We start from the raw sequence: 16,586 nt of genomic DNA on the forward strand, positions 1-16,586 counted from the left end.
TCTCTAAGTACTATTTTGCAGTTTTTACCGTTTAGATATTTTTAATCAGTCTTTTTTTATAAAAGATTATTAAAGTTTGAATGTGTTTTTTAAAAAAATGTGTTTTAAACTTTAATTTGTGCTATTATGAATTTTTTTGACAAAATATTGATATTTTATACCAAAAAAATAAAATAAAAAACTAATTAAAATTTATTATACTGGCATAATACTTGGTTTTTTTTTTTTGTCGATATGTAGAATTATATTATTATATTAGTATTTTATTTTTTACTTGCAAGTAAAGAATTTATTTTGTTTGCCGAAATGTTTGACTGATTTCGAAGGTACGTGAGTATTTTGGTAAATCACCAAAACCGAAAATCCTAATAACTATATTTTCCAAGTATATAATAATGATTAGTTTACGTACTGTAATTGATGGTATATACCACTGCTTGAAGGTTACATTGAAAGTTCTCTTTGATGAGTTTTTAAATCTCAGAAACCTTTTATCGTAGGAAAGTGTATCATTCTATTGTTCTTTTTGTATAGTTTCTATGCAACTTGAAGAAATATACGCAAAACTATATGACATTAAGTACTTAATTCAAAGATTAATACTATATTTTTTGAAAATACTAATTGACGGTCTAAATTTGGTTGAATGAATTATTGAGATTGGGAATATTTTGGTAGAACATTAAATACCGAAAGTACCCACAGATGAATGAAGAAATAACACCTCTACCCTCCTCATTTCATAATTTTGTCTTTATACTCCAGGTGTCTGTTGCTGAACGGTTAATTCTGGTACTTTTGGGCGGTGATTCTCATGTATTAAAAGAATACGAAAACCAATAATCAAAAGTCTCAATTATTATTATTATTTTTTAAATCTCTAGGATTCTCTACTAAAAACTTTACATTAGTTACACAAATAGTAGGAGTATAATTTTGGTGGAAGTTGGAGTTGGAAGTTGATTCAGAATTGGTGGTTGGTTTTCTAACGGCGGGGATTCCTGATATTCATTCCTTGCCATTCCTAGTACGTATGTGCTATGACTTGTTATCAAAGGACTGGTCAGTCCGGATTATTTACGTGTATAGGGAGGCTAATCGTCTTGCCGACGGCTTAGCTAACTATGCTTTTACTCATCCATCAGGCTTACAGTTGTTCGATACCTGTCCGGAGGCTCTTCTCTCTATCATGATGGAAGATGCGCGTGGAGAGGCGATCTCGCGATGGATTTGTTTGTAATTTTACTTTTTTTTCTTTTTTAGGGAGGTTTGTCTTCCTTTGTCTTACCAAAAAAAATAGTAGGAGTATAATTTTAAAAAATTCGTCATTTGACTAAAAAAAAATTAAACAGACTACTTTAAATCAGAGAATGAAATTCAAAGAATTTAAAAATTACAAATATTTTCACCTATAGAATACCCAAGATTCTTTCCTTCTTTCTATACAAGATGTCTAAAAATAGCCATTGGTTGTTATAGAATACAGAATCATTAATATAAAAATCAAACCCATAAACATGAATATAAAAATACAAAAATATTGCAAAACAGCTGTAACTTGACTGTTTCGGAAAATCCCACTTCACATGCTTCTTCATCTTCCCATTTTCTTTTCCTTTTTTTTTTCTCTAATATTCACTTTCTCTCTTTATTTATTTATTTTTTTTATTTTTTTTAGTTAAATGCTCTTAACCCTTTTATCAGACTCTATATAATCCCCTCCCAAATCCTTAATTTACCTCTTCCCCCTTCGCTCTCGAATCAAATCACTCACTTACTCTCTCTCTTTCTCTCTTCTTTAGCGTTTTTGTTTTGGTTCTCTTCCTCAATTTCTTCTTCCTACCTTTTTAACTTCTCTCTTTTTTTTTAATTTTTGATTATCAGTTTCTGTGTGTTTTGTTTTTGATAATAATATTTTTTTTTGATGTGGCAAAACTCTAGTGGATCTTGATGTTCAAACATTCATGTCTCCGGTGATTAGTGAAATCCTTAGATCTGGTTTAACTATAGACTCGTCTCTTAGACGCAGGACCCATCTTGTTCAATCTTTCTCCGTTGTCTTCCTCTACTGGTTCTATGTTTTCTCATAAATCATCTCTCCTTTAGCCCTCTTATCTATATATCTATATTCTCTATAACCATAATAATAACATAAAACTATATATTATATACTTCTTTCATATCTATATATTTACATAATAACGTTCGGGTCCTGCGTCTTTTTTTTTTTTTGTGTGTATTGATTTTCTTGTGTCGTGTGATATGAATAATAAAACTGAAATGGCGTCGTCGACTAGTGGAAATAGCTCGTCGACGATATCAATAACCGGTTTACAAAACTCCGGTTCAGAGTCTGATCTCCGCGGGCAACAACAAGATCTGATCGACGAGAGGAAGCGGAAGAGGAAGCAGTCGAACAGAGAGTCAGCTAGGAGGTCGAGGATGAGGAAGCAGAAGTATTTGGACGATCTCACTGTTCAGGTGACTCATCTACGTAAAGAAAACGCTCAGCTCGTCGCCGGGATCGCCGTCACGACGCAACACTACGTCACTATCGAAGCGGAGAACGACATTCTCAGAGCTCAGCTTCTCGAGCTCAACCACCGTCTCCAGTCCCTTAACGAGATCGTGGACTTCGTCGAAGCATCGTCTTCGTCTTCAGGGTTCGGTATGGAGACCGGTCAGGGATTAAACGACGTCGGTGGTGGTGGATTTTACGATGGAGTGATGAATCATATGAATTTAGGGTTTTATAATCAATCAATCATGGCTTCTGCTTCTACTGCTGGTGATGTTTTCAACTGTTGCTAAGTAGTAGTAATCAAAAATTTCATATCATTATCATCGTGAGATTAGACGAATCTTATCATGGGGTAAAGATGTAACTTTCTTATGTTGATGCTCTGTTTTTATATTATAAGATGATTTTAATTAAGTAACGCTCAATTAGAGTTTTAACTGATTGTAATTTATAGACAGTGTAAGATATGTGATGTCATGAAGATGGTGATGTGAGTTTGGTATAATTTTTTTTTTAATAATATAGTTTTGTCTTTTCCTTGGGGGTTTTCCTATATACCTTATTTGGGAGTATTTGTTGCTCTTATTAGAAAGATGAGATTTTTGGCTATTAGCGAAAATATTGAAAAACAAAAAAAAAAAATGTGAAAGATCGTGGACGGTTTTGTTGTAGATGGGTGGTCCTATAAGATATACTATATAGAAATGGTTTGTTGTGATTATTGTGTTGGAGACTATATTGTCCGATGTGATAAATCATGATGCATTTTGGTACTTACATCTAAAAATGAGTTATTATCATGGGTCACTCGAGTTTTCTCTTTTTCAAGAATCTTACGTACGAGAGGCACATGATTTCACTATATCAATAATTTCGTTTCTTTATTCCTTTAAATATCTACATGTCAATTCTTTCATCTCAAATTCCTATCAATTAAATGTACATATGTATGTAGGATTGTATCTTATTTATATGCAAACTGTAACTTTCATACCATACGTTCTTCTTATCAATCGAGGAATCTCAAACCAAAGTCTACACTAATCTTTGGAGTTGTGAAGCACACCGAGTACTTTTGTCATTGAAGACATATACAACTTCCAATTATATATTATTAACATTTCAGTAGAAAAACTCGAACAATGATCTCCTAACCTTAAAACGAGATCGATTTAAATCAACCCCTAGATGGAGGCTAGCTACCATGAATGAGTTTCAACGAAGTTTACAGTGGCAATAATTACGGAGTTTAGTCACAATGATGACATTCGATTAGATAATTTGACAAAACAAATCACCCTCAATGATCGTCAGGCACCAAAACAATATTTAATATTAACTTTTTACAAATCTACCAAGCAAATAGCCGTAAGTTGGTCACAGACGAAATGATTAAACCATAAACACACACAAGAAAAAGAAAATTAAAAAATTCCAATACTTGAAAACAACTCATGTATGTTCAATGAATCCATATAACTGGTGTTGTCTGATTAGTGATGTTGTCCTTATATGCTTATTGCAAATAAAATATAACTACGACTCAGTGAAAGGAATAAACAAATGGGGCAAGTAGCTGTTCGTGTATGTGACTTAGCGTACGAATAAATGCTATATACTTCAGGGTAATATTATGTGGCGTATATTTCTCTGTCTCCACCACAATTTGTTGTCATCGATTTCATCTTTTTATTTATAATTGATCCGAATAAATAATACACGTACGAAAGCTTGATTAGGAATCGATTCTTTAGATTGTTGCACCATTCGCTTCTTCATTATATATCTTCTGGCCTAAATTTGTATTTCATTTATTTACAATTATATATATTCGCGTTACCACTATCTATCATGAATCACATATACAGGTTCGTAATTCCCGGTCAAAAGCACTTACGTACAGGTTACAAGAGTAATTTGTTCACCCGTAAGATTTTCAATTGCACTTAAGGCCAAAAATAAACTCTAGTTGATAATTAGAAAGAGTTGTAACTCTTTTGATTAGAAAAGTTGTATATATAGAACTGTGAGAAAGGAGAAATGGAAACACATTGATTGAAGTGTTTAGTTAAGATCCAAGCAATGCATTACGAGCAATGTTGAGTCCAATAGACAACGGGAGAAACAAAAACTCTTCGAATCAATTTTTATGGTGTGGCAGACTGGCAGGTGTGGGATGGGCTCTCCAGTCTCCATTGATCATGAAGTCTAACTAGCAGTAAATTTTAATTGACCTGAGTTTTTTTTGTTTTTCTTCCGGAATGACGTCGTTTCAAACTTTTTCACTGTAGCTTGCCAAACTACGTCGTTTATTACGACTAACCCTTGAAAAAAAACAAAAAAGAGCCCAACGAAATTAGACGCTGTTGACTACTTCTCGCTGGCGACCATTATTTCATCTTCCTCAAAGTCAAAGGTTTGAAATAATAAATCTCGTTGTTTTTCTTTTTTTCGTTAGGTTTAATTTTAGTCTATGGATTCCGTAACAGTTTAAGGCATGGATCTTAGATAGTTTCTTAGATCGATTTTTTCGTTAGGTTTTAGTTTTCTTGATCGATTTTTGCATCCTGTCGAAGATTATTTTATTTGTTTACACGTTTCATTTTTTTACTGAAGACTCTCAGTGTCTCTATATATCGGTTTCCTTGCTTAAGAATTTACAAAAAAAAGGTCTGCCTGATCGTTTTTTTGCTTCCTGAAGTTCTCTGTTTCTAGTTGTCTTAGACTCTTAGCTAGTGTGTATTGGTTTGCTACTAACCAGGTGTTTTCCATTCTTTGTGTCATTGCTTTCATGTTATGCAACACAAAACTAAACGATCTGGTAGCTTATCTATGTGTTTTGGTAAACATAGTGAGATCTTCCATACTTACAGTAAAGAAAGATGATTTCATCATAAGAGAGTTCATGTAAACTTAAAACTTTTCGTTTCTTTAATCTATGTTAACTTTGATTATTTTACGTTTTTAAGTTTTGTTGGAAACATTACAAAACTTAAAAACATCTTCCGCGACCAGCTTACCTCATCTCGAAACAATTGAGTTAGGATTGGATTTTCCTTTGAATCATCTAGCCATCTAGGCTACACTCTGTTCTCTGTTTCTCGTTCTTTTGTGAGACATTTGCTTCATGTGTAGGCTTTTATGAGTTTTCCCACACCTGGAGACTTCTCATAATTCTCTGATTTTAAATCCATTACTCTATTCATAAACCATCTGTGTTAGTTGTCTGCTGTGAACTGCAGTTTATAATCTCTAGCTCTTGTCATTCATCACCAAATCACGTAGTAAGTAAACTTAACATCATTTAGGTTTACAAATATTGTTCTCTCTCTAAAGGAGATTATTTTGTTCTGTTTTTCTAATGTTATTGTTAACTCTTCTTGGTGATATGATCATTTTATCTTGACCAGCCAAGAATTGATCATTTTGTCTCCCTATGCAGATATCTAAAGTTTTTTCATTTTTGTTCTATGAGCACAACGACCAGGCGATGAATGACAGTGAAGAAGATGAAGATAATCAAAACCACCACCAACACCATGATCATGATCATAACCATGAACACTTCGAATCTGTCAAGGCCTCGTCTTCAAATGATTCTAAAGTTGATGACTAGTCGATCGGTTTTCGCCTCACTATATGACATTGAAGCCTTTAGTGGATCAGTGAAGATAATAACAAAACACATTAGTTTTGAGATTTTGGTTTCAAATTTCTACTCTTCCCCTTACCTAAAAGGTTAATTTGGCTTTATATATGTACATACAATGTGTAGATTGCACTACAATTGATCATTGACCAAATGTATGAGAAAAGTCTTCAGTCATGTTACATAATGTAAGCAAAATATCGCCATAAAAATCTTCGAAATTTATTAACACCCCACATAAAGAGATGCAACTAACTAGACTATTCTCAAATGGTATGGATCTTAGATAGTCTTTACTCATAATCATGACATTCGAAGAGAAAAGTAAACAAAAAAAGATCACTCTCAAGGGATCGTCACGCACCAAAAAGAATGCTTCATATCAACTTTTTTGCAAAGCCTACCAAGAAATAGGTGTAAGTAGTGGTGGTCATGGATGAAATGATTAAACATTATTTCATGAACAAAAGTCATTTTCTTCCAATATCTTAAAACTCATATATATATATATGTTCAATGAATCTATCTTCCGTGTATTGATTAGTGATCTTGTCCTTATTTGCTTGTAATGCAAAAAAATATACTCTGTTTCAAAAGGAATAAAAAAGTTGTACTCGTGACTCTGACTTAGCGTAAGAATAACACTATAACTTCCAAGGCAATAATATATGTGGAGTATATTACTTCATCTCCAGATTCTCAACCACTATTTTTATAATCGATCCAGAATCTATTCTTTAGCTACTTGCTCCATTCAAGAATTATCTAAACTAAATATATATATAAATTTTTGGATGGGCCAAATTGTGCAAAAAAAGAAAAAAAATAAACAAATGAGGGAACTGTAGCTGCTATTGACCACTCTGCAGAGGTTGTCGAGTGATTAAGAGGTTAGGTCGAGGCTTTTGTTTGGTAATGGGCCCTCAAAGAAAGCCCATTATTTAAATACTAATGACTAATGACTAATCAAATCTCTTGAAACAAAAGAAAAGTCACCTCACCTAGATTGGGACTTCTTCTTTCTTCCATGGGGCCAAGGTATGATTAGTGATTTCATACCTTAAATATGGATTTGTTTACAAAAAATTATACTATGATTTTAATTCAGAAGAAAAGTAAAAAATTTCACAAATTAACCTAATACAGTAGTAAGTAGCATTAAACAAAGTAAAAAAAGCACGAGGTGTGCGGTCTTGCGCGTGAGTTTGAAAAATAAAGTCGGGGTCTAACTCTAACCTAAGCCTGCTGACAAGTTTTGGCATTTATACTTGTAAAGTACATAACATTGATTAATGTTATTTAATTTGTCGTCACTAAATTTATGGCCTAACTGATGAGAAGTGGGTGAACGAATATGTTACTTTGATGTAAGACGAGAGTAAACAAAGTTGTAAAATAATTGCCATCAAAACTTTTATTTGAGTATTGACAAAAAAAAAAGTAGTCTTTATATATAAATATAAGTATATAGGGGCATCAAAGTTTTTGGCTTTTGCGGCTAATGGAGAAACAGTAACACGTAGAGCGCACTCCCTCCCTCCTCGTGGCCCAGAAAGCCACCAAACCTATCTTCTTTACTTCAATAGTATAAATTTATGTTGCATGGAAACGCGGAAACGAAACATTTCGGAAACGGAAAACGGGTTTTTTCAAAAATTAAGTAATGGAAACGTGTAGGAAACGTATATACATATATATATATAGAGATATAATAAATCCCCAATCATAAAAACCATATTAAAAAATTTTGAAACAACACAAATTCAAAACATATATTAAATAGTTTAATTAAAAGTAAATCTGTAAAAAAAATAAACATTCAAAATCAAATTTTTTGACTAGCATCATTATATATTTAGGGATTTTAAATTTTAGGCTACTAATTATATTATATTTTTTTATCATTATATGTATCATGAATTCTTATATTTTCAATTTATTTATTTATTAAATTTTGAAATTATAAAAAAGAGTTTCCGTCATGTTTCCAAAACGGAAACGGAGTTTCCATCGTGTTTCCAAACAGAGATTTGTAGGAATCGTGTTTCTGTGACTTGTTTCCGAGTTTCCACGAGTTTCCGTTTCCGAAACGTTTCGGAAACGGGAAACACACTTCAAAAAGAGTTTCCATGCAACATAACTATAAACCCAAAAATATAAATCAATTTACTAATTTGGAAATGGTGATTAATTAACTTTTTAAAATGGTAGTTAAATGGTAAGTCTATCTCTTTAGGGATATGAATTAGCCAACTTTTATGGAGTATTATAATTTATTTTTCTTAATGATGTTTTTAAATTTTAAATCATTCATTCATATGTTGATTCCCAAATAGACAAAAATCTTTAAGAAAAAGCAAAAGTTTTTTTTTTTTTAAATTACAAAATAAAATAAAGAAAAAGCAAAAAAAAAAAAAAGNAAAAAGGTAGAGAGAGGAACGTGGCACAATTCCCCGTGCGTGTTTCTTCCTTCCTTGCCAGACGCAAAACGCAGACGCGCACCCCAAACCCCCCAAATAAACAAAAACCAAAAACTGCTTCCCCTCTCTCTCTCTCTCTTTCTCTCAGATCGATTTGGGGTTGTGCCGATCAAATCAACGACGGTTAAATCTCCGCCGTTTATTTTCATCGTCGGAGGATCTCTATCTCTATCTAATCTAATCTCCTGTGTACGTACGTATGCCCCTTTCTTGTGTTTTTTGATTCCGCCCAGAACCTTCGTTGTTGTCCCTTGGTGATTTACAACGAATTGACTTAGCATTTCTAGGTTGATTTCTAATATTTTCGTGTTCGTTCACTCAATCTCTCTGTTTTAAAAAATTCGTGTTTTCTTGTTCTTTGACTCAGTCATTTCATTTCATGTCCTGAGTCCATTAGAATTGATCGCTTTTGTTTGATAACATGAAACAAATTTTTCTTCTGTTTTGGTTATAAGAGTTTCAGATCTTATTGTATTGTGTGTTTTCTTGGTGTGCTTCTGCAGGGAGGAAGACAAGTGGCTGTTGTACAAGTTTGTTGTGTGTGTTTTAAGTTAAAAGGATTATGGGTTCAGTTTGTTGTGTAGCTGTGAAAGACAGAAAGGTTCCACCTAGTAGTAGTGGTGGTGGTGGACCTGCGACTAGTGCATCTGTTGTTCATCGTAACTCAGCGTGTTCGCCACAGTGGAGTTTCCGGCGTGACAATAGGAGACGAGTTGCTGATGAGATTGAGGGTTCTCCTTATTACAGTTCTTTTGTTGGGAGTAGAGGTATTAGTATGGATAAGATGTCTTTAGGATCTGAAAGAGGTACTCTTTCTGAGGAGGGAGGTACACCTCCTGATGGACATTTAGGCACTCCTGCTTCTCAGAAATCAGCTACTCCTGATTTGAGTACTAATTCTATGGTTCCACCTTCTTCAGGTAATTTAATTCCATAAGACAACAACTAGTATTGGGAGCTTTATCTAGACTAGAATCTATCTCGTTATATTGAAAAGCATATGTAGTTGCCAGATGAATTTTTTAGGTAGGATGTTTATCTTGCCGTTACTGCAATGAATTAAGCTTGCTTATGTACTCTTGCTGTGTCTTATGTTAACTCTTTTCTGTGCGGCAGGTTCATCATTGGCAAGCAGTGATCTCATTGAGGTGAGATGATCGATTTGAACTCTAGTTTAAGCTTACGAGTTTTGGTTTGTTCTCTGTCCTGTGTGTTTCTCTTGAAGCACCTTTTACTTCCTTACAATTTGAAGTTAAGAGTGCTTGGACTTCTCTTCTACTTAGGAAGTAATATCTTTTTTCCTTCAGGGTTTCTTAGCCTCTTTTTGGATCGTCACTGTTTCAGGTGAAGAATTTAATTGACTCACCTGGAGTTGTCCCGTCAGCTCAACCGAAACCTTTGTTCTCTACACCTTCTCTTCCCAATCCAGTCGGTGATCTTTCATCAGCTCACTCTCGTTTGCTTCCTCCTAAATCCACACCATCAAGACGGGCTAGGCGTTCACCTGGGCACCAGTTGTTTAGGCAGGTTTCTGATAGTCAAATTTTAGGATTGAAATCCCCAAATAACAATTACTCAGTCTCAGAAGGAAGGTCATCGTTTGTGCTTTCGACCTGTAGCAATGACTTCGCCACCGGATCCCAGTACGCTTCCTCTGAAGGTGGCTGGTCTATGAACACTTTTTCTGAGCTCGTGGCGTATTCTCAAAGGGAGAGATGGTCTTTTGATAGCGAACACTTAGGCTCTGGCAGACGGAAACTAAGTGGTGGTAGCAGCAGATTCTCCTTCTCCCCTTCCGTTGTTGATCAACAGACTTGTGGTGCTTGCTCAAAGTTACTAACGGAGAGGTCTTCTATTGCCAATTTCGAGCTCCCAATTGCTGCTGTTCTTGCTTGCGGCCATGTTTACCATGCAGAGTGCTTAGAGACCATGACTACCGAAATAGAGAAGTACGATCCTGCCTGTCCCATATGCACGATTGGGGAGAAACGGGTTGCGAAAATAACGAGGAAAGCTCTAAAAGCGGAGGCGGAAGCGAAGGCAAAGCAGTACAAAAGATGTAAAAACCGTGTGGTAGATAGTTACGGTGAGAGTGAATGTGATGAGTTTGTGTTCGAGAAAATGGGGAAACGAGAAGGCAAAGCTCTCAAGCTGGAACCTAGTTGCAGTAGCAAGAGCTCGTCTAATAAGTCATTCTTGAAATGGCACTTCGCTTCTATCAGCTCCAAGTGGAGTAAACCCTCGTCCAAAGACTCTGCATTGAAGAAGGGGTTTTGGTCTAGACATCGTAATAACCGTTCTTCACCAAGCATAGAGGTAAAGACCCATACACTCTGAATTCTTTTCAAACCTGAATTGTGAATGAAATGATAGCCTTGTAATAACGGATAAGACATATTTCAGGGACTTAACCAGACATCTCAGCTATGATGAAACCCCTGGATCTGGATCAGAGGCATGTGGGTTATTTAGGAAAGCTTTGTAAAAAACAGTATTAAGCATCAGTTTCAGCTTTAGCCTTTAGAGCTGTGTTTTAACGTTTTTTTTTTTGGATGTTTTGTGTGTTTCAGTGTAACCTGTGGGGATAATTTTTAGTAATGAAACAAACATGTCATGTTAGGGAGATTTGAGAAATTGCCAGCCATTTACAAAGATCCTAATTTTAAAACAGGCATCTCCAGTTTTACATAGCACGAGGTTTTGTTGTTTACGAAAGTTCCAGAGGAACTCAAAATCTGCTCCAATTCTTTGCAACCGATAATGGAATTATATCAAATCTTATGATTTGCTCACACTTGAAAGTATTGTTTTTACCACCATGAAGAGTATACACAAAACATTACAATATTGGCTTACCAAAGTGTACACAAGGCTCAGTTTCGTATACAAATGTGAAAACTAACACCTACAGTTTTCACAAAATCTATCTTTTTTTTTTATATGCCACAACAAATATTACAGATATACGTATAAGGTGTATTTTATATAACCCCTATCTATAAAAATGCGAAGAGCGACTTTTCTTGCGCTTCAAGAATCATACTCCCCCAATTAACCGGCATTGCCAGTCTGTAAAGGTTGTGAAAAAGCACTGAAGCTTTTCAGACAACAAAGTCGTGCAATTGATGGGGATTAGAGAATCTGGCATCTTGCTGGTTTCCAAGGCCAACGTAGCGATTGTAATCATCAATACCAAACCCATGATAGTTCATCAAGCTGTCGTACTCTCCAGTGGTAGCACGGTCTGGTTTCGGATCTGCAAACACGAGATTCTCTTCTCCATGAGATGTATATGCGATGTTGTTGTTGTTGATGTTTCCCTGATTGTGTTGTTGTGAAGAAGACTCTTCGTGTTTGAGCTGAGAAGTTTCTTGCGTTTTGTTGTTGTCTTGATTAGAGTTAGTCTCTAACTCTGAATCTCCAAACTCTTCTTTATACATCTCTTCGATCATCGGTTTCCATAGTCGAACTCTCGCGTTAATAAACCAGTTTGCAACCTCGAAAAATGTCAAGAATCAGAAGACCATTCAAATTTAAAGCAAACAACAAAAAAAAGTGAGACCTCATCGCCTTCTCTGTTACCTGGTTTTTCGATAGTCCTGTTTGCTTTGAAAGCATGATTTTCTCTGATTCCTTAGGATATCTACAAAAACCTTGAAATGGTTATTACTTAAGCTAAGAGAAGCACAAATAGTAAGAAGTGTTTTGATAACCAAACAACGTACGGGTGAAGGAAATGCTCAAAGAGCCAAGCGCGGAGTATAGAGACAGAGTTTTCAGGTAAGCCTCTTTGAGGTCTCCAAGCTGGTCTAACCATTCCAAGCTGTTGATGTAAAGCTCTTTGTTGTCTCAACCGTTGATCTAAATACCTAAGACGTGGTATCCTCTCACCTTGTTCATCAGAAGTCTCTCTCTCACCAAGCTTCCCTCTGATTACCTGAATCTGCTCTTTTATCGCGTCCCGCAAGCAACGGAAATGACGAGAGATTCTATTCAGAGCGACGGATGTGTAAGGCTTAGCTGCTCCAAGACCTGTTACCATCTCGAAAGACGAAGCTAAAGCTTCCATTTGATGGTGGTATTGGTTATACCTTTTATCTACCTGCAACAACAATCATCAAAAAATTATAAAAACATTCTACTCTCACTCACTTATAAAAAGTATTCAAATTATGATTTGTTCTTACCTCATCCACCATTGTTAAGAGCTTGCTCTTCTTGTTCTGTAACTCCTGACGTTCTGAAGGAGATAACTCCTGCGACTGTTGCGGTTTCTCATCTTCTGTAATGTTGTTATCACTCGACCCATTTTGAAAGTCTTGACCTTTATCGTTGTTCTTCATCTTCTTATTCCCCAATTTCAATTCTTTCCTGACACTAACAACTTCATCAAGCAACTGCTGAGTGGGTTTAAGGTAACGAGATCTCAGAACACTACTCACAAACCCTGATGTCTCGTAACGGTAATTGTTGTAGAATCCAACACCATTGTTGTTGTTGTTGTAACCAGAGGAAGGTATCATTTGGTCAGAGTGATGCTGTTGTTGTTGATGATGATGATGATGATGATGATGACCACTCAAGCTCTTCCCATTCTCATCCGGCGACATAGTAGAAGCATTATTGTAGTTCAGTTGGTTCGAAAGATTCTGGTAATGGTATTGAAAGGGAGAGACAGAGACAGCTGACTGGATCTGATTACCAAGGCTTAAAGAAAGACCACCACCGTGAAAACTCAGATCGTTACTTGACACAGTAACGTTCCCGTTGACGGCAACGTCGCTTGTTGTTGGTGGGATAAACACCATCTCGTTGTTATGTCGAACATCTCCGGAGACAATCTCGGAGAAAGATGCAGCAGAGGAAGAAGTAGCTTGTTGTTGTTGCTGTTGTTGTTGTTCGTTGAGGTAAATGGATTCATGATACATAGATTGCATGCCGACACTGTTTGGATAATACACAGCCATTGATTTGTGTGTTTTGTAATGTAAAAAAGAAGAAAATGTTGTTTACATCCGATTGTCTGAAAGAGAGAAGAGAGAGAGAGACGTGTAAGTTTAAAAAACTTGAATTGTGGATAGAGATAAGTAATAAAAGAACAATCTTTGAAATGGTTAAAACATCATATTCTTTTACGCCGCAATTACTGATGAATTCAAGAAACAAATGAAACCCCAGAAATCCCTAAATCTAGGTAAAAGAAGATATCAAAACCCTAAATTTAATCTTTTTATTTGTACAGATGAAACTTTCCACTTCAATCAGTGACGCAACCATAAAAAAAAAAAAAAACAGAGCATGATGATGATGATGAAACCATGAGATATATATAAAAAGTGTTCTCTTTTTCTTTTTCTTGGTTATAAGAATTAACAGAGAAGATGGATGATGATGATAAAAAATTTCTAAAAAGGAAATCTTTTTTTAAAAAAAGAAACACAGTACAAGTAACAAGTCAATCATAATCAAGAAACTAATACTAAGAACAATCGAGTTATTATAAAAAAAAGTTTAAAGAAAAAGGAAAAAAAAAATCACAACCTGAGATGATAAAGTTTTAAAAGCCTCTACAAAAAGAGAGATTGTGGATGTGACTGAATCAGGGAACACAGAGATAAAAAGAGAGAAGAAGAAAGAAGAAGAAGAAGAACTTCGAACAGTCGAAGACAAAAAGAGAGAGAGAGAGAAGACACCACCCAATCCCAAGAGACGATTTTTATTATTATAAATTGCAATATATTAAATTATAAACAAATTTTTTTTGGTGCTTTAACTCACAAAGAACAGAACCAAACCATCTTATCATTGGAACCTCGACAACAAACCCTGATTTTTTAAAATTTTATAATTAATATATAATAATGTTTAACAAATATATAATTAAACATATGAGGAGAAAATTTGACAATCTCTACCAGTAATTTATTTTTGTTTGTTTTTTTTATTCCAACCGAAGCTTCTATATCAAATTATCATTTTATATAATAGTTTTTTTTTTCTGTGCCAACCATTTAGAGAACAGCACGCGTGAGCAGAAAATTCATTTATATATTTTTCTGATAGGGTTATTAAGATAATAGAGAATATTTTTCATAAAATATGCATTTAAATTTCAAGTTAATTTGATAAATAAATAAAAAGAGAATATTATTGGAACCAGAACGAATACTGTGTTGTCATTGACTTGACTTGGTGCTTATAAATTTTTTTAAAAAAGAGTATAGTATCATTTAAAAAATATAAACAAGAGTTGAGTTTTTCGTATTCTATGTTTTTTTTTTTTTGTTGTTGTGAAGTTTAATACTAGCTTGGAAACAAATTCAAGCAACCGTTCGAGTTGTTTTACTATTAAATTTCTCCACCAAAGCTTAATGACAGATTAATTTAACTAAAGCATCTCTCAAATTAGTTGTGGTTGTGCGATTAAAATCAATGGGTTAGTCATGAACCAAACATATGTTTTTATTTCTTCTTACATGATTGCGGTAGGGATCCTTGGCTATAAGCCAACGAGAAACATGTGTTACGTGAGAGAGATTATGATACTACTTCATAAACTAATCTATGAAGTCTCTAAATACATGTAATTGAAATCAATCAACAAATAAACATATTTTTTGTTGCTCTCCTACTATTTTATAATAAGGCAGGCATACGTGTATCGTTCGCGTAATACATCGGGCACACATTTCTTATTAAGTGACGTGCAAAAGAGGAAACTAAATAAATTCAGAATTTTCTATTTTCTTACATGATTCACACAAATAAATAAAATAACTAGAAATGTCAACAAAACAATATATTAAAAATGAAGTTATAAAATTTGCAAAACCACCCCTAGAGCTAAGAGAAATTGATTTGCCAGAAGTGTTGCTTTGAGGAAGAAGTGTTTGTGTATGCTCAATTGCTTAATTGAGGGATTAAAGGACCCTTAACAACCAGTTGGTGACTACTGACTACCCAATTTCCTTCCTTGTAACGAAAAATCTAATAATTTGACTAACCCAATAAACATATATCTTCTTGAATCATCAAGTGGTTATGTATATGTGACATGAGGAACAATGTATTTATTCATAAACCAAAAAAATGGATGTTTTTATTTATAAATTTATAAAACAATATAAAATGGAAGCTTTATGATGGGTCGATTCCTTGTCCCAAGAGGATCTATGGAGGTTGTGTAATAAATAATAGAAAAAGTAGAATTTGAATAAAAATGATGAAGAATTGAAATAAATAAGGTAGCTGTGTCGGACGCGAGGTTGGTGAAAGTGGCCAAAAAAAACAAAAAGACTTGGACGCCAATTTGTTTTGTAGACGACGTTCGTTAACGGATTTGTGTCCATTATTCATAAATGTTTATTCTTTACTATTTTGTTTTAATTTTTTGTTTTTATTCTTTTATTGTTTTTTGTTAATTTCTGGTTGAGTATTGGTTTTGTTTATAGATTGGAACAGCCGACACAAACCTTTCAATGAGAATCAATGTGTTACACCAAATTATCTTCATTTTTTTTTTGTTTAATGAGTGGATTTTTCTTTCTTTCTTTAATGTACAATTGGCAAACGACTGGTGAGTGTAATAATATATGGGAGTAAATCCAAATATATGAAAGGTTGAAATATTTTTTAACTTTCTAAAATAGGTTTTAATGAATGTGGATTTCTAAAGCGAATTATGATGAGTTTTATAATACTATGATGTAAGAAGGTGATGAACCGACGATGAGTGATGATGATATAGTGCTAAATGAGGAAAATAACGAGTAAGAAATCAACAGCTTTGGTTTGGACAAAAGCTCTCTCCCACATTTAGTACACCTACATTATATGACAGCTAATAATAATCAATATGTTTAGTTATGATATAAAAATAATCGCAATTTGGTTTATGAATACTTCATAGTTTTTTTTTTTTTTTTTTTTTTTTTAA

General features: G+C 34.2%; 3 protein-coding genes and 1 long non-coding RNA gene across 5 annotated transcripts; 3 read left to right on the plus strand and 1 right to left on the minus strand.

Annotated features, from left to right (window-relative positions):
- LOC104713187 (bZIP transcription factor 44-like) lies at positions 1,701-3,055 on the plus strand. The gene has a single exon (XM_010430256.2). It carries the CDS (start codon positions 2,263-2,265, stop codon positions 2,809-2,811), a length of 549 nt encoding a protein of 182 aa, XP_010428558.1. The 5' UTR covers positions 1,701-2,262; the 3' UTR covers positions 2,812-3,055.
- Positions 4,953-6,347, plus strand: LOC104713188. Its single transcript, XR_755585.2, has 2 exons — positions 4,953-5,805; positions 5,964-6,347. It is a non-coding gene; the product is annotated as an uncharacterized LOC104713188 (long non-coding RNA).
- LOC104713189 lies at positions 8,642-11,275 on the plus strand. 2 transcript variants are annotated; one of them, XM_010430258.2, is made up of 5 exons: positions 8,642-8,843; positions 9,154-9,570; positions 9,767-9,798; positions 9,995-10,966; positions 11,054-11,275. In XM_010430258.2, exons 2-5 carry the CDS (start codon positions 9,213-9,215, stop codon positions 11,078-11,080), a joined length of 1,389 nt encoding a protein of 462 aa, XP_010428560.1. In that variant the 5' UTR covers positions 8,642-8,843; positions 9,154-9,212; the 3' UTR covers positions 11,081-11,275. The 2 variants fall into 2 exon arrangements, with proteins under 2 accessions (XP_010428560.1, XP_010428559.1); XM_010430257.2 differs by having other exon boundaries at positions 8,643-8,839.
- LOC104713190 (BEL1-like homeodomain protein 3) lies at positions 11,435-14,372 on the minus strand. The gene is made up of 5 exons (XM_010430260.1): positions 14,192-14,372; positions 12,838-13,673; positions 12,376-12,752; positions 12,233-12,293; positions 11,435-12,147 (listed from the first exon to the last, which is right to left on the minus strand). Exons 2-5 carry the CDS (start codon positions 13,615-13,617, stop codon positions 11,752-11,754), a joined length of 1,614 nt encoding a protein of 537 aa, XP_010428562.1. The 5' UTR covers positions 13,618-13,673; positions 14,192-14,372; the 3' UTR covers positions 11,435-11,751.

Source organism: Camelina sativa, chromosome 9 (assembly GCF_000633955.1).
Source record: "Camelina sativa cultivar DH55 chromosome 9, Cs, whole genome shotgun sequence".
Taxonomy (NCBI): domain Eukaryota; kingdom Viridiplantae; phylum Streptophyta; class Magnoliopsida; order Brassicales; family Brassicaceae; genus Camelina; species Camelina sativa.